Genomic DNA, 24,308 nt, shown 5'->3' with positions numbered 1-24,308 from the left:
TGTATGTGTTACCAAGAAATACATTCCTCCTAATCTTTGCCTTAAATATGACAAAAGATAGCAGGCTTTTCTGCCATGCTCTCCTGGAACACTCAGATGTAATTTCTAGAGTTTTTTGGACAATGTTGTTAAGTGGTAGGTTTTTCTGTCAAGGACATAGGTAAGGGGGGGTTACGGGTTCAACCTCCCATTACATGTCCAAACCCCTGGGGGCATGCCCATGCCTAAGCCCTGCCCCTGGCCTCAGTGCTTATAAAATCAACTCTCCGAGGCCTGGGACTGCAGTATCTTCTCCCCAGAGTGGAGGAAGAAAAGACTGCTGGCTGTCGGCTGGGCTCCCAGTCAGTGGGGGGGGGGGGGCAGGGGAGACCGCCGTCCCCAGCGCACTGAGGTGGGGGGGGCACAGCTTGGGGAGGTGTGGCCATGCCCCTAGGGGTGGGGGGAGTGGCCATGCCCCCTACCCACCGCATAAAAAATCTATAGCTACATCACTGCTTTCTGTAGACATTAGTTTGTAAATAACAATGTTTTGACACAATTATTCGAAAATACCTATCAGAACCCTTCAAACTAGTAACTCACTCCTTGAGTTCAAAGGTATCCTTAGTACTGGGTGTATTATGGTCATTTCATTTTTTTAAATGTTGGGTTGAAGGAACAATCTGTATCAATGTTTTTCCAATGCTTCAAGTATCATGATACTATTCCATGTTTTCTAAGTTTTGATGGACACTCGAAGGGTCAGAAAATGATACAGACATTAAATTCCTTCAACCCACTTTTACAAAAATGGCAATGGCTACGATCCAGCCAGAGAGAAGGACTTCCAAGATAGTTTCTGGAGGGAATAGAATAGGAAGCTTATTCATCAGCTACAATCTACCCACAAACAGATTACAACAAAAATAAACATATTTTTTAACTGCATATGGCTCCAAACTGACAAAACTGAGAGCATTTTGTGGCAGGATTACAATTAGGATTATCAACAAGCTGAAAGAAAAATTGAATGGAATTTAGTAAAGATCTAGCCCCCATTTTTATTCTTTCCTTTTTCCAGGGAGGTCAAGGAGGCATACAAGGATCTTCTGTCCTCCAGACTGTATCGATACTGCAGATAGGGTACTTTTTTTTTTACTCCTTCTGTCACTAAAGCTCCCTACGCATGAAAATGACAACAGACTATGACTGATTTCCATGTGAAGGGCTGTTTTGCGTCGAAACAGGGGAGCAGCACCCATAAGTCATATCTCTCAGCTGCAGTCTAATTTATAGGGAGGAAACTTAGAAAACGTGGAATAGGATGAAACCCACAGACTGTGCTCTTTACCTGAAATCAACCACATTGGCACTGCCTATGCACATTTGTCTCAATGATCATGAACCATATGTTCCTAGGCTCTGTCTCTCTAAATAATTCCACTGAGTTTATTCTGTTTATTTACTTATTTCACTTATACTCTGCTTTTCTTCCAATGGAGATCCAAAGCATTGTTCTCCTCATCTCCATTTCATCACCACACAAAAAACAAACGTAGACTTAGAATGTGCGTGACTGACTCCAGGTCACCCAGGGAGCTTCATAACAGAGCAAGGATTCAAACTTGGGAGTTTCAAAGATCCTTGTTCAACCTGGTGTGGCCAAACTTGCTTATTGTAAGAGTGGCATAGAATGAACTTCAGATGTTTGAGAGCCACAATATTAACAAATATTGCATACACATTTTTATCATTACCTACACATTTTGTTACCAACCTTTTGTATAAATATTAATACACATACATAATAATGATTATTATTTATGTATGCAGTTTTGTTCATTTTTATTAACATTAAGTGAGACTGCTAAGGGATAGAATAAATATTGTTCTGAAGAGTGGGGTTTGAATGCTGGAGGATTCTCGACTAGGAGTCATCAACAGAAGGAGCTTAACTTAGTATTCTACGTAATTAAATACCTGATAGCAAAGCTTTTAATGTATTACGTTAACACAAGTTTCACCTAGACTTATTAAAATATTACTAGCCACCTTTCTGTAAAAGTATTCAAAGTGGAAGATGGAAAAATATACATGCTGTTTTCTGCTATTTACTACTTCAGTATATTTCTTCTACCTCATGCCCATACTGTGTAATTTTTTAAAAAAACATAAATTGAAATGGGAAGGAGAAAAGAGAACACTTCATAGATACTATTTAATTTATAAATATGTTAAGTCTCCTATCTTGAAGATACTTTAATATCAACATTATATTTAAAAAGCCACACTATAGAGCTTGTTTAGAAAACTCTTGCAATAAGGGAAACATCTAACTCTAATTTCCTGATGGCCTTGCTGAGAACAGAGTCAAAAGCAACATTCATACAGCACTCAGAGCAATTTCCATACCTCTCTTCGGACCATGCTACACTCAGACTGGTCCAGTAGGATGTTTATCACAGTTCCCCATAAGCCTCCTGAAATATTGTGGCAGCTTTCAGTCAGAGCAAGACAACCAGCTTCAAGGGATGTAAGTGCTGATCCTATTGCAAGTGATGTGAACTTTACCTAGTGCAAATTAACAAATACATTTACTCTTATTAAAATACAACATTCCACAAAGCTACTCTCCAAGCCCCCAATTCTGAAAATCCTAGTGTATGTCTAACACTAGAAATAGACCTTTCCAAGTAGCTTCTCAGCTAGTTTACCAAGTCAATAAATTAAAAAAAACTGAAAATAGAACATACTGTGGATGCAAAAAAATAAAGGCCAAGCATGAGTTCCTTTTTGGAAATACTTTGTGTTCCCACACATGGGGAATGGTTCCATCTTTTGAAAGAATAAACAAGGAGTGATTTAGTGAACAATGATCCTGACATCTACTATGAAGGGTTGGCTTGCACCATAACAAAACATGCAGGATTCTGTTTCTTAGAACATCACGTATAAACACAGCAATAAAAGGTGAACAAGGCTCATGTTCTGAAGGTCATGTTTCTCATATCGATCTTTGTTGTGAGGGAAGAGGCTGTTACAGCATCTGTTCCTCCAACTGTCATCTCAGCTTATGAGTAGGCAAGATAATGTCAGAACAACAACCCCTTTACCTCTCCTCCTCACACACACACACAGAGAGAGAGAGAGAGAGGGAGGGAGGGAGAGAGAGAGAGAGAGAGAGAGAGAGAGAGAGAGAGAGAGAGAGAGAATATTGCCTCTGCAGGGATAAAGTTGTTTCTTCCTGCTGCTGTCTTTCCCCCCCACCCCCTGCTGATCTTGTCCCAGAGGACAGCTGTTTTCAAGATCCAAGATGCACAGCTTTTAGCCTCTGTTACCCACTGTCGTGATTCTCCAAAGGTGAGCAATTTGTTCAGCACCAAGAGCTCGATGAAAACTTACCAAAACCAGAATGCTCTAGCAAATTTGTAATTCAACCATCAGGTGCAGGCAATTAGCAAAATGTGCACATCACTCATGAACATCCACAGATGTCGAACCACAGCTGGTGGACATCCGGCTCCTATTTATCAAGACACTTATTCATCCAGTTCCCCTTGGCATCATTAAAATGAGCCTAAATCCAGAACAAGCACGAGCACATCCTAGTTGTGGAGTTTTAGTGCCTCCTTCTCACTGAAAATTAAAAACTGCAAGCTAATTTCAATCCCACGCCCAAAGAAAGTTTTAAGATGAGGCAAGGCAGGATATTCACCACACACTTGTACTCCAGTAGAAGGAACACTTGGCAGAACACAGAATGGAGCTATCCCTTGTAGCTTTAGCTCAGTTTTTAGACTATATCTTGTTCTATGCTCACCTTACTATCATGAGTCTTGTTATCATTGCCTTTCACTCATCTTCCTTGATCCTTTCAGCGCCAGCTGCTCAGCTATGCTTCACTTGCCGCTAGGCTGGAAGCTAAATACAGGGTCAGTCCATTAAATAAATCGCTGCTTGTACCATGGCAGCAGGAATGCTACTCTAAGTAGGCAGAGCAATCCTTCTGATTGCTGCTCCTGCCTTCTCCTCCCTCTAGCACCTGTCTATCTGGGCAGCTTCAGTATACTCCTCTAAGATTATGCCTAAAGCTGAAGTGAAGAAACAACTAAAGTTTCCAAGCAGTTTGTGTGCATGCACACACACACACACACACAGACCACTTTAACGCTTCAAGATTATAGTGGAAAAACTCCACTATATGGTTGTCCATATAGGTTACAGAGGCAAAGACAGAAATGCTGCCATCAACTTTTCCTAGCATTATTGTTTTTTCCAGTGAGTGGTTGAGAGTCGATTGAAATTAAATCCAGTGAAAACAGAGGTCCTGTTGCTGAGTTGGGGAGGGGTGGAAAGGGGGTGCCAGCTGCCGCCTTTGGATGGTGCAAAGCTGAATACTGTGTAAACCATGAAAAGACTGGGTGTGTACCTTGATGCCTCCCTATCAATGGAGACTCAGGTGACACGTTACACGGCTTTTTATCATCTACACCAAACAGAGCAGTTGGCCCGTTACCTGTCCCAGGCAAATCTAGCCACAATGATTCATGCAACAATTATCTCTCAAACAATCATCTCAATTGGATTACTGCAATTCACTGTACTCAGGGCTACACTTGGGTCTGACCTGTGAGCACATATCCAACCAGTGCTCTGCCAGCTGCATTGGCTCCAAGTAGAGTACAGGATCAGATTCAAGGTTTTGGTGTTAACCTTTGAAGTCTTAAATGGGCTGGGACCCGCCTCTTCCTGTCTGTTCCTTGAAGGTCGCTACATTCTGTGAACAAAAATCTGTTGGTGATCCTTGGTCCAAGACAGATCTAGCTGGCCTCGACCAGGGCCAGGGCTTTTTTGGTATGGCTTCCACCTGGTAGAACACTCTGTCTAGGGGGACCAGAGCCCTGTGGGTTCTAATGCAATTGCGCAGGGTCTGTGAGACAGAGCTGTTCAACCAGGCATATGGTTGAGGTAGCCATGGTGATATTGGTATCAGACCCCCTTTCCCAAACTTCTCCTTTGTACCTTTCCCTTTTTGTCTCTGGTAATCCTCACAGCTAGAATCTCACTCAATTTAAATATTATATATTTTAATAAGGAGAGGAACTTATGAACAGACGTGGTAAAGTGCCTATGGAGCTATAATGTCATTTTAGTCTAAAATTTTAATTTTATGTCACTTTAGGGTTAATCTATTTATACTGTATTGTGCTGTTTCATCAGAAGTTGGAAACAGCCCTGAACCTGATAGGGAAGGGCAGTATATAAGCCTCATAAATAAATAAATAACTGGGGTAGTCAGAGAAAAACAGGAGTGAAGCTACTCTTCACCGGGAACTGAGGTCTGGATTCTCTCTAAATTAAAAAACCCTTCCCCAGCCTCTGCCCAGAGGAAACCAGAGACAGAAGCAGCAGACTGCAGGTATTCAATTGTGAGTGAGTTTAAGCAAAACTCAAAATAATATTGTGCCATTTTAAGATTACAGTAGCAGAAGCATTCAGAGATAGCCCATTTCATCAGAGGTAAAAGTGAATCTGCAGTTGGTAGATGTAACTCACAAACAGATAGAGGTAGAAATGGAAGTAGTGCTATTTGTAAAATTTCTATGACAAACTGAAATGTGTATGATACACACAGTATAACAGTTATCAGTTTAAGTCCTAGTTAATATTACATTTATTGTTAAATTCTAAAAAAAATTCTTTATGCTACAATGTCTGTTAATCTTTGAGGTGCAACAAAACACCTCTTTGTTTTTTAAGGAAAGAAAAGAATTTCAACATTTATTAAAATGTCATGGATCTATGATCCCTTGAAGTGAATTAATACCATTGCATACATTAAAAATGAAATTAATTATATTCCTAAAACCAAAAGTTATTTTCCATGAACCCATATTGTGCTGCTTAATAAAGGCAAAGGTCACCAACATTGTATATTACTTAGGGTGACAAAAACCATGAGTCAGCTAAATACATGACCCAGCTAAATAAAGATTTCTCCCTACAAGTAAACTGCAGTTAGGGAAATAATACCAGAAGATGAACAAAGCCCACTAACAGCCTCTTTGGATACTAATGTGCATGAAGGAGAAAGAGAAGAAGGATTTATATCCCCCTTTCTCTCCTGTAGGACACTCAAAAGGGCTTACAATCTCCTTTCCCTTCCCCCCTCATAACAAACACCCTGTGAGGTGAGTGGGACTGAGAGAGCTCCGAAGAACTGTGACTAGCCCAAGGTCACCAAGCTGGCGTGTGTGGGAGTCCAAAGGTTAACCTGAATTCCCCAAATAAGCCTCCACAGCTCAAGCAGCAGAGCGGAGAATCAAACCCGGTTCCTCCAGATTAGAATGCACCTGCTCTTCACCACTACTGCTCCCAAAGAACTAGATTGTATACTGGCCTAGCATTTAAACTACTTTTAAGCTTGAATATGTCAGTAAAGAAGCTTTCCTACTACTTCTAGAAACAATTGTCCAGAAGTAGAAAGGTTCCACAATTTGTGTCTGTTCTTGGTCTCAGCCATTAGTGGGTCACTGCCAGAGGTATGCTTCTCTCAAGTGCTGCAGGCAGACTGCAGGAAGAGAGATCAGGGATCAGCCTGTTTTTATTTCTGAGCAATTCCAAAATTATGCCTCCAAAAACCAGTAGAAAAACCTATACAAGTACGCATGATTGACATCTAGCGATAGAAGTCTGCAGAAAAAAAATATATGATTCACACCAGTGGCCACTTTTGTAAAACCTTATTTCTGCTGCATCTTACCCTGCTCATGCTCTGTCCAAGTCTAACAATCAAAAGGTCACCTTTTTATTCAGAAGTTTTACGCAAATAAAAACTGACAAATCTCAGTTTAAACTGAAGCAAAGCTAGGATGACAGAAAATGACAGTAGGCAAAGTGTTTGATGAACAGATCATGTGACATCCATGTTCCCCATCCTGGCAGGTGATAAATGCCATTCCCTATTTTTGTACTGGGTTTTCAAAAATACATGTCTAAGCAAGATAATTTAATTTACAAACCTTATTAACTATTTTATTAACTAAAATGTACTGTATCTTACAAGTATGAAAGAACAAAAAAATCAATATACAGTTATCATGAGAATCTCACCTTTAAAACTTTGCAAGTTTGAATACACAGCATCAGATATAACATGTAAGTAAGAGAAACAATTTGAGAGAGGGGATTTTACTGACCTCTGGGTCTCTGTCCACCCATAATGGAATCAACCAAGCCAGGCCTTGAGGAGAAGGAACTTGTTCTTCACTGCTATCACAGGGCAAGAACCAGAGAGATACCCAGTCCTGCAAAGAAAACCATTTCTATTTGTAAGGAACTGGATCCTCAACCCAATGTCAATCTTATTCAATAAAGTGTCTGCTCTTCTCTGTTGACCTGGGCTTGATTGAAGCAGGGTTTTCCAGAGAAACCTATAAAAATTGTCAGCAACTGCACGCCTCACAGGTTAAGCCAATCCAATAATAATGGCTGCACTTAAGGCTCTTACCGCATTTGGGGCCTGAGCTATCATTTCGTGGGACAGGTGAAGCAGACAAAGAATAGCGCATTTAGTGACACCTTTTCCCATGAAAGACATCGCATTTCCTTTCCATTCAACATAAAAAGAGGAGATGACCTGATAGGAAAAAAAAGAACACACAATCAACTTCACGACAACTTTGCTACTAACAGATTGAAAGGATTTTATATGCACATCAGAGGACCTGTTGACTCCCTCAAGGAATATAAAGTTCTTCATTTCACTGTGTTCTTTTTCCAATGGTTTTCAAAAGTGGATACATAAGTCAGACCTAAATCTTGCTCTTGCCTCACATGGCTCATATTTACACTGTGGCTCATGATGCAAAACGATGGCACAATTAAACTAGGGATACAGCAATGGCCTGAACGTGAACTACTCCACTAGCTGGGGCTAATTAAAACAGGTTTTGAGGCTTATTAACTACAGTTAGTCCTGAAGTAAACATGCAGACATCCTAACTTAATCATGCCTTGTTCTCCAGTATTCCTCTCACGCATGCCTCACACTAGAGATAAACCTGACACGTCCAAAGGAAATGAAAGCAGCATTTGGTGAAGCATGGCCAAGATTTCTGAGTTTGTTTACAAACCAAATCCTGGTTTCACAATGCAACATAGTTACAAGAAACTATATTTTTGTTTTATGCCTAAAGAGTGTCATTGTGGCATCTCCCCAACTTCTGGACAGGTAGTTTCCCCGGTGGGTTTTTTTTCCACCTTAGTTCATACTCATCATTTAATTGCAACCCAAAAGAGAGAAATATAGCTGCAGACAGAAACCACATAAGCAGATGGAGCTTTCTTTGATGTTCTGTCTTTAAATATTGTAGAGATGACTACGCGGAATGCTGTATACAATGTTTGTACTGAAAAGACCAACCACAGATAAAGGACATTTAAACAGTGTTGAATGCATACATTACACAGTGGCAAATATGAATGTATGCGATGCAATTTTGTCTAAACAGTCTTCAGTTTCTTGTGAGAAAGTACATGGTCAATAGCAGAACAGATGTGGAACCACCAGGTACAACATTCCTCTACTAAACATACACAGCACATTCTTTATAAACTCATGACAATATCATGACCTACCTTGCATAGTGCTTCATTATTTTTATGCCTGAAAGAGCTGTATACAAAACTAAGAATTATCTAATTGGGTAATACAGTAGATTTTTCTCTGGATGGTGCTGAATGTACCCAGTTTCCACTGTCATACATTATCACTCTTCTGAGTTGCTTAAGCAGAGGTTTATGCTGGCAATTTTTAATAATTAAAATTTGTAATGTTTTTAACCTCTTGCTGCTGTGGGTCCCAGTTGACTGGGAGAAAAGGCAGGCTCATGTTTTAAATTGAATGAACAAACCCAAGAGCTTCTTTTTCAGCAGAAAGGTTTGCAATTCACACAAGGCATCTGTTACATGATGTGTGCAAATGTGCATCACTGCAAGATTTCTTGTACAGAAGTATTTCCTAAAGCCCCACTTTCACCTTCTATTCTCCCCACAGCAAACAAGACCCATTCTAGCATGAATTTCATTTTTCTCCGCAGTCAGAGCAGGCAGGCTTGCCTCAGACCTCTTCCCTCCGCCAGCCTGCTTAATTTCACCCCTCCCTACTCCCTCGTGTTGCTTTGCACACTTCCCCCTTGCCCTCCTCCCTGTTGCCAACTCCTTCCTGTTTCTCTAAATGCTCATATTGATAAATCAATATACTAATAACAGAGAGTTGGCTTTTGCAAAGGAACAGCACAAGCAGGGTCTGTTTCTGGCTCTACCCCACCTCCCCTGTTCTGCTTCTGCCTTCCCAGATGATCAAGAGGGCATTTTAAAAACTTTCTTTCAGACAAGCTTCTTTTTTAAAAACAAGCATCTCTCTTGCAGCAGCAGTGAGAGAAAGGGTGAATAGAAGATTGTGTGTGTGTGTGTGTGAGTGTGCGCATGCAGAGGAAGGGAAAGATCAGCAAAATCAGTGCCTTTAAGGCTGTTGGTGGGTGGAGTTAAGAGAAGAAGCAAAAGGAGAGGCTAGATGAGACTTCAGCAAGCAACTGCGGGGCAGGTACTGGGTTGCCTCCTCGCATGTAAACCAAGAAATGTGAGGAGAGCCCTCTGCAAGCCCATTGAATAGAGAAAAGTCCTGATGCAAGCATTCCCTGCATAATCTATCAGTAAATACTCGTCTGTGAAGGTAATAGCAGAGAAAATTAATACAGTATTGAAACAGTACCTACTTGTTTTTTGGCTAATAAGGAGAAATTCCCTCCCTTTTGTGTCTACACTTGTGTGCAGCTTCCTCTCAACCCACTTGGCTTAAATGTCATCCATCCACTGTCTATCATTCCCTTCTGATTCTCTTCTGATCCTTCTTCTTTCCAGCTTCCATCTACAAACGGACTTGGACTGGCAACATCTCGTCAGATGATAAGTGCACCAGTTCCCCACTTCCCTGGGCTTTCCCCCTCCAGTTCCTCTTGATAGCAGCAATTACTTATATTTTCTTCCAGTCACCTGCTTCCATCATCCATGCAGATTCTCTATCCTGATTTTCTGTCAACTTAGCATTCCTGCCTCTTCTCCACATAGTCTTAATACTTTTACAACCTAGACCCTCTTTCCTACTAGTCTTTCCAGTACTGGAAAGCTCTGTTGCATTTCTCCAAGCTACAAGGAAATATGGGAATGAAAACTGAAATCCATCTACAGTGCTTGTGAAGCTGAACTGCCTTGACATTTGAGCTGTAAGATTCAGCAGTGTTACCAGAAAACATGAAACTCTTCTTGAAATATAAGAATCTGCCTATTGGTTAGCTTTCAATGGGGAAATGATGTTCAAACTACAGTACAAAATTTGTTTTCCCCCCACATCAGAGACGCACACATAAGAAGTAACATTAATCACAAAATATAGTTTAATGATGAAAGTTTTTACTTCAAAAATCATTGCACTGTAGCATTAACCATGTTTTATTGAGTAAAACCACCAAAGCAATGAAAAGTATTTTGCTTTCCTGATCCTTTAAAACCAAGATTCACAGTATACTTACCTCAAGAAGCCCTGCTAAGTATTTCTTACAAATTGTAAATGATTCCATGGTAACCGAGTAGGAACTCCAGCCTGGAACAGAAGTGACATGAACCATTCCTCTTAGTGTCCTTTCCAAAGAGGGCAATCCATAGAAGTGAGGGGCGTCCGTCACCCGTAAATACTGCATAAGTTTCAAAGCCAGTTCTGTTCGGAAATAGCCAGCAGGTTCTAGATCTTTCCTACAGCAAACAACGAGATTGGCATCGGAGAGATAGCTAATTTGTTCTGAAAATATCATAGGCCCCTTCTGCACACGCAAAATAATGCATTTTCAAACCACTTTCACAACTGTTTGCAAGTGGATTTTGCTATTCCGCATAGGTTCAAAGAGCACTGAAAGCAGTTTGAAAGTGCATTATTCTGCATGTGCGGAATGAGCCATAGTTGCTATTCAAACCTGATGTACAAAAAGGAAAGTGGAAGGATAACTGTATTATGGATTATATTACTGTGATAGTTATACAATTTTGCAGAAAATATTAGTTCATATTCAGATACAGACATCATACTAAATGACAATTTAAGGGGAAAAAAGAAAAGGAAAAAAGGGGACCAAGTCAGATTGCTATTCTCTGCAGTATCATTACATCTAAAGTAGCATAGTAGTAAATAGTAGTAAATGGTGTACTTAAGACAGCATCTTAAAAGCTGGGAAAAAGGAGAGAAATTAGATGCAGATTAGTTTCATCAGTACTTGACTTATGGGCTCCATAGAAGGTGGGCTGAGTTTTAGAAAAAGGATGGGCACTGAAGAAATGAAAGATACTCAGGCAACACTGTTAAAAAGAACATCACCAGATGTACCCAAAATGGGATGGGTAGATGACACCAACATAGGAGGGGTAGCTAATACCCAAGAGGACAGAGTCAGAATTCAAAATGACCTGGACAGATTAGAGAGCTGGGCCAAAACAAACAAAATTAATTTCAACAGAGATAAATGTAAGATACTACACTTAGGCAGAAAAAATGAAATGCACAGTTATAAGATGGGTGGCACCCAGCTTGAAAACACTACATGCGAAAGGGATCTGGGGGTCTTAGTAGACCACAAACTGAACATGAGTCAGCAGTGTGATGCAGCATCCAAGAAAGAAATGCGATTCTGGGCTGTATCAATAGGAGTATAGTAGCCTAGATCAGAATCAGCCTGATACCAGGAATCCACTCCCATCAGTTTTTCTGTCAGCATGGCCAATTGGCCATGCTGGTAGGGGCTGATGGGAATTGTAGTTCCTGAACATCTGGAGAGCCGCAGGTTCCCTACCCCTGGTCTAGATCAAGGGTAGGAACCTGCGGCTCTCCAGATGTTCCAGAACTACAATTCCCATCAGCTACTCTGTCAGCAGCCCAGTGGCATGCTGGTAGAGGCTGATGGGAGAGCAGTTCCTAATTTATCTGAAAGGAGAAACTTAGGTCTAGTCTAGATCAAGGGATATGTAATTGTATCTCTCTATTTTGCATTGGTTAGACCTCACCTGGAATATTGTGTACAGTTCTGGGCACCACAATTCAAGAAGGACATTGACAAGCTGGAACAGGTCCACAGGAGGGCAACCAAAATGGTAAAAGGTCTGGAATCCATGCCCTACGAGGAGAGACTTAGGGAACTAGGTGTTTAGTTTGGTGAAGAGAAGGTTAAGACGTGACATGATAGTCATGTTTAGATATTTGAAGGGATGTCATGTTGGTGAGGGAGCAAGAGTAATGGGTTCAAGGACCAAGAGTAATGGGTTCAAGGTGAAGGAAAAGAAATTCCATCTAAACACCAGGAAAAACATCCTGACAGTAAGGGCTGTTCGAAAGTGGAATGCACTACCTCAGAGTGTGGTAGTGTCTCCTCCTTTGTATGTTTTTAAACAGAGGCTGGATGGCCATCTATCAGGAGTGCTTTGACTGTGTGTTCCTGTACTGCAGGGGGTTGGACTTGATGGCCCTTGTGGTCTCTTCCAATTCTATGATTCCATGATTCTATACTCACTGGTAGGATATACCTGCCTTCAAACACTGGCAAGCATAGACCCTAATGTTCAATCTTCAATCCAACCAAGCCAGTGTACAGCCTCAGCTTTTTAAGTTATACAGTGGACTCCAACATGCTGATTTAATAGAAGCTTATATTAATTTTTCAATAGTTCTTGACACTGCGTCATCCACAGAGTAGGAAACTAGAGGTCCTAAAAGCAATACTTCATGGGGGGAAAATCATTGATAGCTGACAAGTACCCATTGCTACAAATTTTACCAAAAACATAAAACTGCAGGGATGTGCAGTTTGGTCCAAGGTATATACATTACAGGGCAAGAGTGATATCTAATAGAGCCTCATGAGAATTGAGTCCCAAATACAGAAATCCTGTATCAGATGTGCAGAGATTTCTTGGTAATAATGGATGAGTCAATGTGGGAAGGATCCCTCAAGGTCTTTAGTATGAAAGCCATATTCTGCTTTTCCTGAGTTTTTTTTTTAATGGATAAAATCCCTTTGATGAGTTTGTTACACATCAAAAAGAAAATGCTCCTTCAAAACTTGGCATCTCATGCAGTCCCCTTCTGAATTTTGAACCTTGGCCAATGATGCTCACTTGGCTAAAATTATTTTTCACAACACAGGCTAGTGACTTTCAAGTTACTAGAATTAAAATAAAAAAACAAAGGTTTACAAGATAGCGGAAAAACCAAGAGTGTGCTACAAATCATATGCCAAGCAGTAGAGTATATTTTTTAAATCAAATGTCTAATTCATTTAGCAACAACATTTAAACAATCAAATTGCCATATTGCTGTAAGCTAACTTATATGATGTCATTTCTATGCTGTACCTGTCAGTAGCTGACATGAAGCGGAGCAGCAGTGTATTAAAGAAAGTAATCAGTTCTTTCTGCATTTGTCGTCTGATAGCAGTCTTTGTATCATCCATTTCATCTTGTGTCTGGGGTTCTGGCTGTACTACCAGATCGAGTAAAGACTCTGGATTCTGTACAAAAACAACAACACCCCCCCCCCCCCAAAGAAACACCAGTGATACATCATCACAAAAGAAGCAATACAATTTTAATAGCGGGCTTACCATGACTGGAATGGCAGTCCATAAATTGAACCATGGCAAATTATCAAATAAGTTCTTTTTTGAGTTGTCCATACCAAAATGAACTACAAAATCATCCAATACTTACTGAATAATCTATTTTCAACAAAGTTCAAATGACCAGCTCATGAAAACTGTTTGATATGGTACAGGTTTGTCAAGTGCTTTATCATCTGAAACAGCTCCTTTGCAACAGAATACTTTTTTGCAAACAGAAATGTCATTTGAACTTTGCAAATTGTTGAAAACAGTTTTGCCAAGGATTTTTTTTCTCCCTTGTGAAGTATATACAAAAACTACCAGACCACAGCTACACCATCTAGAAAACCAATAACAACCAGCTGTTTCACCAACGCAGTAGATTTACAGAGAGGAACTTTATCACCTTGCCCTTTCCAGTGCCACCACATGTCCTACTTTTCTTAGAACCATGTAGACCACAGGTGTCAAACTCGCATCCCTCCAGATGTTATGGACTACAGTTCCCATCATCCCCTGCCAGCATCATGCTGGCAGGGGATGATAGGAACTGTAGTCCATAACATCTGGAGGGATGCAAGTTTGACACCTATGATGTAGACCATCCACGTTGCCTTATAAGCTTGCACACACTACCAAAAGGAGGTAAAGGGGCGCGGGGGGTTGCAATTTATATTCCTGGGGGCAGCTACCATATGGGGAAGAATTAAGGGAACAAATATTGGTTGTCACTGATTATATATTTATTCATGAAGGAAAAAGAGTGGACACTGCAGGGGATGGTCACCGCAGGGTCAATAAAAAGAAGGGGGAAATCTCCCCACTGCAACTTCACCTGTGCATTTGCTCCATTTGAGGAACTTGTTGGGGTGAAGTGACAAAGGAGACTTTCTTCCTTCTTGTTGTAGTCCCATGCTTTGCATCCTTCACTGTTCCCAAAACCACTCCCCTCCCCAACACCTGCAGTAATTCTGTAGAACTCGTATGCCTGATAAAATGATACTAGTTTCACAGCCACATTAATGGTCACATAGTTGGAATTAAAATTCTATGGCTTAAAATCTAGAACAATATCAGAGAATGCCATTCTCTAGGGTTCTCTGGGCCAACCCAGCTCCAAGAATGTACTACTGTTTCTCCCCACTGATACATTGTTTTGCCAAGTTGGGAGACAAGTGAAAGGCTTATTTATCCTCCTCAAACACTAGCTAACAAAGCCCTTCAGTCAAACATCCCAAGCTCAGTCTCTGGAATGCTTCACTAAAATGATTTCAAATACCAGGACTTGGAAAGACCTTTGTCTTGGATAGTCACTGCCCATCAAAGCAGGTAGATCTAGTTAGATGGACCAATGTTTTGATTCCCTGCAAGAAAGCACATTCTTGTGCATATGCCAAGATATAAGACAATGAGGAGATGAAGTGCTTTAGGGTCTTACATAAAGCTTGTCACACTTAGGAGTTATAGCACCCTTGATCATGTTTCAGTTTGGTTAGAAGTCAGCCAGCAGGTCTAAATCAAACATGAGTTGCCAACCAGGATCTTACATGCTTCAGCACTACATTCAGAATCCACTTCAGGTGTTCTGCCTCCAAAGCACTTTCTTGTTCCTTTAGTAACTTGTTTAGAAAACAAAGGACATCAGCCAGAAGTTTTTCATCTTCTGAAGAAGCTGGAAGCACCTGTAGGAACCTATGGTATAAAGTTCATATTAAATACATTCACTAGTGCTTTCTCGGTGTGGAACACAACTGCATATTTTAATTCTACTTCGCAGACTTGAAACATCAAGAGCAATAAATAGTAATGATTTATTTTTTGGAAAAGGCTAATGCCTTAGAGATGGGTTAGCATTTTACTTAAAAGAATCACAGGATGCCTGATTCAAGTTTAAAACAGAGTGAGTCAAGGATGTGACGTTCCCAGAAATTAGTGTACCATATTTGAGCAGCAGAAGGAAGACAATTGCAAATTTGCAGTGAGGAGAATTAACATATTTTTCTTGGTTGCAAAGTGAAGTACTTCCCGTGTATTCACAGAACAACATGGCATTGCTATAGTCTGACTAGCCTGAAAACTCCCTAGGGGAGTAACACAGACTGGTGAAGAAAGACTCCCTAATTCAGAGGAGATGGTGAGCAAAGCAGAGAAGTGACTCCCTGCTTCTCAGCACAAAACAGCACAGTCTTTGTGCAAGTCTACACAGAGTTACACCAGTCTATGCCCATTGATTTCACTGGAGTAACCCTGCACAGGATTGCAGTGACAGAAACGTAAGCAATGATGGTTAGGGTTTCAATTAAGGGGTGGGGGGAGGAAGAGAAGTCAATCAAACTGAAAGGAGATACGTGAGAAAATTTTGTTAGATAATGTCATATTTGGTAGATTTGGGGAGAAGATGAAGAAAGAGAAGACAAGCACTCTGTCATCTAGGTTATGCACTTGAAAGCATTCTCTATCTCTCTTCCCCCTTGGCGTGGAACAGATATTTGCTACTTTAAAGATGTTTATTCCAGTGGCAAGTGCCTGGAAAGACTCCAAAGAGACTACACATCTTTGAAAGTCTCGTAGCCAAACCTACTGTGACAAGCAGCTTTGTAGCCAGTTACATACTTTGCACTTGCACACTGACCTGCTTAATGCTGTTTGCCAGGCTGCGGACTTCAAAGTGGCCCCACAGGGACCACTGCTGCACATGAATGCCAGCCTGTCATTTAGAACATAAAAATTCATCCTCGTGACAGCAGTCCTAACTTCCCTGTGGGATACGGCTTGAATGATTGAATTAAGACAGTCTTGCAATCCACTGCTGGCACGTGTTATCTTCAGTGTCATAATATCCGCTGAAGATAGCTTTAACGTGTCTGAAACTCTGTAATGAAAAAGAAAGGGCAAGAATATATGGTGATTTTTTAAAAAGAGATTAATGTTTTTTAAGAGACTAAACCAATGTTTTTATTACTGCTTTACCACATGAATCTCAACTCCTTTTAAAATTTTGGGAAGCAGACTTCTAAACATCTGGCTACTGTTATTCTTACACTGAAGAAGGCTCGCAGTGATTGCTGTCTACTTTCAGAAAGTAACTGCTGTCTACTATCAGCAAGTAGACAGCAATTGCTGTGAGTGTTCTTTAGTGCAATTTCTATTGTGTTGCTCAGCCTGGCATGGGTCTAATTCTTGACTTCATTTTGAGCCAGGTCTGAATAACCCAATTACTTAAGCTTCTCTTGAATTCAGAACTGAACCTGGGAAAGTTTACTCATCACTTTCCTACCTGCCAGCTATCGGGGGTGGGGGTGGGGGAGAGAGGCAATGGAGAACTTTTCCACAGAAGAGGGTTGGAGATCGTCATGCAAAACAACATTCATAGATTATGAAAAATGTCATGCTTCCCAGCATCAGTGGACACTGATGCTCTTGCTGCTATCTAGCTCTCCCACTGTTCAAAGGCAAGCACGCTCACACGTTTAAATTAGAAAAAAAGAGCTGGTGGCCAGAGGATGCTCCTGATTAAGCCTTTTTAGAATCAAGGCTGAACTTAACAGAATCTGGGCCAGACTTGGAAGAAATTGCCAGAATTGTGAACTCTCCTCTGAGGTTTAGAACCACAGAGAATTCTGCCTTCAAAAACATCGACTGGTCTGTTACCAAGGTTCTCACAGTAGGAAATGAGCCTCCCTTAAAATAAATAAACCAAGTGTGAAGTGGAAAGGAGAAATGCAAATTACGCTAAAGGAAGACACAACACTTGTCCCAAGCGTTAATAAATAATTTACTGTGCTCTACAATATCCAAGATGGAGGTTCTCTGGCTGAGTTGGGGAGATCCTGTGGAGGGTTTCCAACCGCTGAGATCTAGTGATTCAGCATTACATCTAGCTGCATTGGCTAAAAGCCTGGGTGTGACTTTAGAGTTTTCCATCTCCATGGAGACCCAAGTCACTAACACAGCGAGAATCACCTTTTACCATCTACCAGCTGTTGGCCCCCTACTTATCTTGCCCAGACTTAGCCACAGTGATCCATGAGACAGACACCTCCATGATAGACTACTGCAACATGTTCTATGCAGGTCTTCCCTTGAGACAGAAACTGACACTGGTCCAGAATGCAGCGGCCAGACTCCTCACTGTTGAGGCTGCCTCACCCAGAAAAAACCACTGTAGGAAGACAGTCTCCTGGGAGAACAGGAAGCAAAAAATCTTGGCTTTATGCACAAATTGGGATTTGTTCCCATCTGGCACCCAGAACATAATTTATTGCAGATACCTCTGTGAGCCAAGATTTATCATAACATCTGAATATAACCATTATTTTGTATAGATCAGAAACATCTGTAAACATGGCATCCAGATTATAAACATGGCATCCAGATTATAAATTAGATCCAAAGTTTTCATGCTACTAATGGTGGAGACTTGTTCTGATGCTAGACTCCTTAATCAACAATGTGGCACAACTAGTCAAATGTAAATATTTGGATTCAAAGACTTGTTGCAAGTGGGGAAGCTCAATTTATGTCTCTACTTCAGGCAGCTCATCATAACAGTGCTTAGATTTTTAAGAATTTAAAACCTTCTAATATGGGCCAGAATCAGAACCCACCTGGGATTTTTTTAAAAGATGATTTTCATTACAAGAGAGAAAACAGGTCTGAAGTCACAAATTATGGCATCATATACTAGGAAAACCTTGACAGCAGCTGAGAGTGGGAACCAGTCATTGATTGTTGCCCTCCCTCTGCCCTCGACATCTGGGCCAAAGTTTGTCATCCGAGGAGACTTTGGATACATTCCCTTTTATGGTGAAGAGGGAATTTTAAAATTGGAATGATGGACGCCACTCACACTTCCATTTTACTGAGATCTACTGTATACTTATTAGAATTAATTTCTATGTTTTTTATCACAAGCTTTAGCATGTTGTCACTATCATATATATAATATGTTGTACCAATCACTTCCAGAGCCCGAGCATATATGCTAAAAAAAAATATATGTTGCAATAGCCATCCCATGCCTAGATTCTTCGGGATGGGGCGATATAAAAATCTAAGGAAATAAATAAATAAATAAAATAAATAAATTATCTTTTAAATCCGGAATAGAAATTATGCTTCAACTTCTTCATTTCTAATGCAAAATCATTCTAAATTTAAGGAGGGGTTTTTTTCTTAGAAGAATAAAAGTAATCACAAATAGGAACTAGACAGGAGCCCAGTGGCATCCCGAAGACCAACAATATAATATGTTGTACGCTTGAATCACTCCAGATTCTTCGATGGGGCTATAAAAATCTAAGGAATAAAATAAATAAATAAAATAAATAAATTATCTTTTAAATCCGGAATAGAAATTATGCTTCAACTTCTTCATTTCTAATGCAAAATCATTCTAAATTTAAGGAGGGGTTTTAATATAGTAAAGATAATTATAGCTTACTCCTGGCTTCCTGTGTCATAATTTGGTAGTTGTAGCAGGTTATCAATACCATGAAACCAAGACAGATTCCAAGACATTTTAAGCATGTCTGACACAGGTTTCAGAGACCAGAGTTCACAAGAAAATGGTAACACCACAGAGTTAGGACTCACTGCATGATGAGCAGTTATTCTGACAGGTAGATGATACCTTTATGGGAGAAACAAATATTAGGAAAGAGGTGTTAGGAGAAAAGATTCAGATATGTAGTAAAGAGAACGGTGAATTTTACAAATAAATACTGAAATTTAAAATTTCAATTTAAAAAAATCATTTCTATTTTCTTAGAAGAATAAAAGTCATCACAAATAGGAACTAGACAGGAGCCCAGTGGCATCCCGAAGACCAACAATATACATTCCAACACAAGCCTTCCTGAGTCACAGCTCACTTTGTCACATCCTGTGCAGTGAGTTCTGCCACACAAAAGCCATGCAAGCCCATGATGGAACATACACTGTATGCATATTGTTCCCAGGATGTTTGATTACCCCAGAATATGAACAATGGTAGCATTTGGGGTATAGAAGATACAGATTAACCGAAAGCAAACAGACATTTAGCTCTACACATGCACCCACAAAGCAGACTAAATGTTACCTAGTAAGTCTTCAGGGGTCTGCAACCTGAAGCTCTCCAGATGTTCATCGGCCATACTGGCAGGGGCTGATGGGATTTGTAGTTCATTAACATCTGGAGAGCCACAGGTTGCAGACCCCTGGTCTATGTGCATAATCCCATTTTACTTTTCATTCTCATGGAAACAACCAATTATTATAAACTAAGCAAATTAACATTTTGAACGAGTTCATTATGAGCATCAACATCTTCCCTCTCCCTCACTGGATAAATAAATAAATGCTTGAAAACCACAAGTGCAAGAGTCCCCAGAACTGAATGTCTGCATGACCCACAAAGATTAAGCCCCATGGCTTCCTGATCTCAAGGTCTGTCAACCATCATTAAACACTGCCTTTTTACATTCTGAAGTCAAAGTGCACATATGTTTTGGCAGGGTCACAGCTGTGGTGTGAATTCTATTCTAAGCAAATAAGAATAACTTATTTCATCCTTCATAAAAAGGCTAAGGAATACTACCCTCTGACATTTCATTGTTACAGAGACAAAAAGAGAGAGACCTACCGTCTCACAACTGCAACAGGCAAACTAAAAGGGAGTTTATTAGAAGAATCACAGGAAAGTGCATCGCTCCTATAAAGAAAATACTCATATTAAGAAAAGTACCTGTTGAGCAAGTTGACGTGAATTTAATCCTGACACTTAAAGTCATGACTTCACAAATTTCCTGCAATAAGAATGCTGAGCCACCTTACCAGTATTTATAACAAGCAAGGCTTTCAAGGAAAAATCCTTCCCCCCACCCCTCCTTGCTCCAAGAGTGGAACAATTTATATTTTACTTAAATACCTCAGTCCTTCAAGGTCCAAAGCAATTAATATCACAAATGCAAAACGGAACAAGATTAAAATTCCCCTTATCAAAAATAACATAGGAAAAAACATAATATTGAGAGTTTGAGATTTATGTTTCAAAACATTAATACCCACTTTCAATGTATCTACCAGTTCAATATATCTACCAGAGGCATCTGCAATATTACTACCACCAATAAGAGATATCATATTACCTTTCCCAATGTTACGTATGTGGCATGTGGCTCAAACTGAAATTTGTACCAAGCTACTATTAAAGACATGTCATTAAAATATGAATCATAGCAAGACATAGGGAGATTATACTTCAGTTCTGCAACTTATGTTGGCTCTTCTATAGAAGAAATGATTGGAAGCTTTCAACCAGTATGTGGAAAACACTTTGCAGCCCATGGATTAGACTTTGATCCAAAAATGCTCTTGAACATTAATTAGCTTAATCATAGGTCTGACAATATCAGCATCTCCTTCATAAGTTCAACAAAAATAAAGTTTCCATTTACTATGCCAAAGTGGACTGTGAAAACAAGGTCAGTGTTGGAGTTCCATATTATATAGACTTATAAATATAGCAAAGCCTTGTGTAGGGAGGGGAAATCAAATTCAGATGGAAGCATTACTTATAAATGAAAATTCATCTTGGCAGATATCAGGGACACCAGTAAATGTAAATTCATCTTGGCAGATATCAGGAACACACTGCACACTTGACTGGCAGGAGAATGAACAAAACCTATCAGCATGGCCTACCAAATCTCTTTCCTTGATGCTTCATCAAACAGTAGAAGGCAAAGCAACACCGCTACTTCATTCACCACAGCTCCGTGTTCTTGGAATATTAAAGCAACTAAGTATAAAACAAAATGAAGGTATAAACCCTGAGTAATATTCACGAGCTTGCTCACTTAGACCACTAACTGCAGAAGAAATCCAAGCATGCTTTTAAAATGTAATGTCCTATCAGGCTGAATTAGAACCTATTGCTGCAGCCAATTGCAGTCTTAACACTTCAAAAAAAACCCCTTTAAAACATTTCTCCATTGTCTAAGATTACTGCACACTTCTTTGAAGTCGTAGCCTCCTCAGATCCATGAGTGCTTGCAAGTTCGTGACTTTGAACTTGGACCCCAGGTTGCTAGGGCCTCATTTGGATTGGGGCTTGCAAGATTGGGGCTTGCAATTGGATTGGGGCTTGCAAGAAGGTTTTAACTCTCCTACTTCCCACTGTTTTCCCAACCTGAAACAGCACAGTGGGGCAATCAGTGATCCCTTGGGGTCATTCCAGGTTGGGAAACTGACATTGAGGAACATAGCGAAGCCTATCCTCCTTACAAAACCCAAATTAGAGCCTGGTCTAACTGGCTAGTTTAGGTCATCCATGTCAGGGCCCAAATCTTCAAGATCGGCTATAAATCTGAGAAAGTATATCTTGTATGCTGTGTAACCTACCGTTGATAATGTTAGCATTTTTCAAGAATCTGGTTAAAAAAAACCTTTATGTGATGTTTAAATTTAGGGCATTTTTCAATGGACAGATTACTTCTGATTTAATTTAACCAAATCTAAGCAAGATTCACACTTATAACACACTGGCACTCGACAGTTTAAAGCAAGACCACTCAAATGAGATGCTGGAGATGCAAGGAGATATTGATTATTTCATAAGTTCTGGATCTGCCCTGAATTCACCCCATTTTGGAAGGAAGAACTTTACTGCATTTGCTTTATTGTCTCGGCAGTTTTACTGTCCATAATTTGTTTCTCGGAAAGGCTACCAGGTACCTCTTAGCAACTGGGGATGGAGTGGGAGTGGGAATTTACTGGCAGTAAACTTAGGCTGAGGCCTTTGTTGTCTGCAATGTGGCAACATAATTTCCAGTGTGTACTGGAAGTGATGTCATCATGCTGCAAGTAACTGTGAGGACACTCTAGTACTAGGACAAAATTCTATGGTAAAAGCAAGTTTACACCATAGAGTTTTTTCCCAAATATCAGAGCATCCCTGTGGTCATCAATGATGTGATGATGTCACTGTATTGCGGACAGTAGAGGCCTTGGCTTAAGTTTACTGCCAGTCAATTTCTCCATTGGCTGGCTGAATGGAGCCAGGGGGCAGTGGATAGAAGTGGGGGATACAGTGGAGTCTGACATTCCTAGTTCTTGAACATATTCCAGCCTTCTTGTTTCCCTCAAAAGAAAGTAGATAGCAAAACTTTAATAGCAAAACCGATTCTACAAAACAGGAAAATTATTTGGCTGTATTTTGGAGTCAGCACATTTAGAAATTAAAGAAAAAAATAGTTCACACCATCAGAAGATGCAAAAATATATTTTTCCTTGAAAGCTGATGTTAGCTGTAGATTAATTTTTTTAACAAAAATCGCTTAATTTAACCCGCCCCTCGCCCCTTAATTAATTCCTTCTTTATAGAAGGACAGAATATTAGAGAATAACGGTTGCTGGTACCATGTTAATGTGAAAATCAATAAATATTATGCTATGGAGAGTTTTTGTAGTATACTCTACAGCCTGTCTGTATCAGAAGTTGAAGTACACCAACAAAAGAAAATAACTATGCAGTCTTACTTGCAAGCATTATCCCTCCATTTTTATAATTTCAAACACACACATGCACACAGAAAGTTGCATTACACTGTGACAATAAAATACCTCGAAATAACATGAGCAAGACATAAGGTTGGAAGGCCAATGACAGCCGTTTAGCTGGATCTGCATATACAAGTTTCCTTAAAAGTGTAAGACACGGCAATACCATAGAGTCCATGATCTGCCAAAAGACAAAAGTTTTTTTTATCACCCTTGTTTGCACATGCAATATGGTACCTTAAATCCACATTCTTTGGCAGCATCAACTCAATCAAGAATATTTTATTTTTTTATTTTCTTGAACTTTTATACCGCCCCATCCCCGAAGGGCTCTGGGTGGTGTACAACATAAAGGGAACAATGTAAAATAAAACATTTAAAGCAGCGATAACCATAAAAACTATTTCTAACAAATATATAATAAATCTCAATAAAATAAATGGCGTTCAACAGTCTGTTTTTAAATTTCCCTCCCCTCCCCCGAATAGAAGTATCCTATCTAATAATGCCAGAAGCAACCCAAAAGTCAGGGTTAATAAAAAATTATACACACACCAAAATCATGAACGGCTTAGAAAAGCTCAGTGTCCGCCAAGCTGATAGCTACACTATTCATCATTTAAAATTTAATTAGTTTCATCATGATTTTATTGTACTGCAAAAAAATCATCTTCCTTACCTGGCCGTCACGGTGAATGCATTCAGTACAATAAGCAAGTATTTTGTCTATCACACCCATCTTTTTAATGATCTCATGCATTTTAGAATCTGAAAAAGAAGATAAATCAGCAAAAATCAGAAATTCATCATGTATATTCATGCTGACAAGCCAACTTACATAACACTCTCAAATCTCATGTACAACAAAGTATGAAGGTCAGTAAACGCTCTGGCAGTTTTCTCCCTGTAGCCAAATTAGATAGAAGCTAGATTTTGTGAAAATTACATATTCTCCTTCCAGGAATTAAAAGCATATGTTATCATCATATTCAGCTCACTTCATTGCTATATATTGAGGCAGGAGATTTCCCAGATGTTATTAGACCATCTCCCACCTCACGAGAGGTTGAGGATACCAAAACTTGG

General features: G+C 39.9%; 1 protein-coding gene across 9 annotated transcripts in view; it reads right to left on the bottom strand.

The window, feature by feature from the left end:
- The window catches only part of RTTN (rotatin), a 121,731-nt gene that overhangs the window by 53,013 nt on the left and 44,410 nt on the right, over positions 1-24,308 (bottom strand). For 8 of the 9 annotated variants that reach the window (XM_048507845.1, XM_048507852.1, XM_048507851.1 and 5 more), the window contains 12 exons: positions 23,902-23,990; positions 23,286-23,403; positions 21,366-21,462; positions 20,305-20,373; positions 19,123-19,311; positions 16,312-16,551; positions 15,227-15,371; positions 13,435-13,589; positions 10,572-10,791; positions 7,490-7,618; positions 7,179-7,286; positions 2,392-2,550 (listed from right to left, as the gene is read on the bottom strand). In XM_048507845.1, the coding sequence (XP_048363802.1) occupies positions 2,392-2,550; positions 7,179-7,286; positions 7,490-7,618; positions 10,572-10,791; positions 13,435-13,589; positions 15,227-15,371; positions 16,312-16,551; positions 19,123-19,311; positions 20,305-20,373; positions 21,366-21,462; positions 23,286-23,403; positions 23,902-23,990 (1,718 nt within the window). The remainder of the gene's footprint in view (positions 1-2,391; positions 2,551-7,178; positions 7,287-7,489; positions 7,619-10,571; positions 10,792-13,434; positions 13,590-15,226; positions 15,372-16,311; positions 16,552-19,122; positions 19,312-20,304; positions 20,374-21,365; positions 21,463-23,285; positions 23,404-23,901; positions 23,991-24,308) is intronic. The other variant, XM_048507853.1, reaches the window with a different exon arrangement.

Source organism: Sphaerodactylus townsendi, linkage group LG09 (assembly GCF_021028975.2).
Source record: "Sphaerodactylus townsendi isolate TG3544 linkage group LG09, MPM_Stown_v2.3, whole genome shotgun sequence".
In the NCBI taxonomy this organism is placed as follows: domain Eukaryota; kingdom Metazoa; phylum Chordata; class Lepidosauria; order Squamata; family Sphaerodactylidae; genus Sphaerodactylus; species Sphaerodactylus townsendi.
This window is presented reverse-complemented; position numbering and strand designations above follow the sequence as displayed.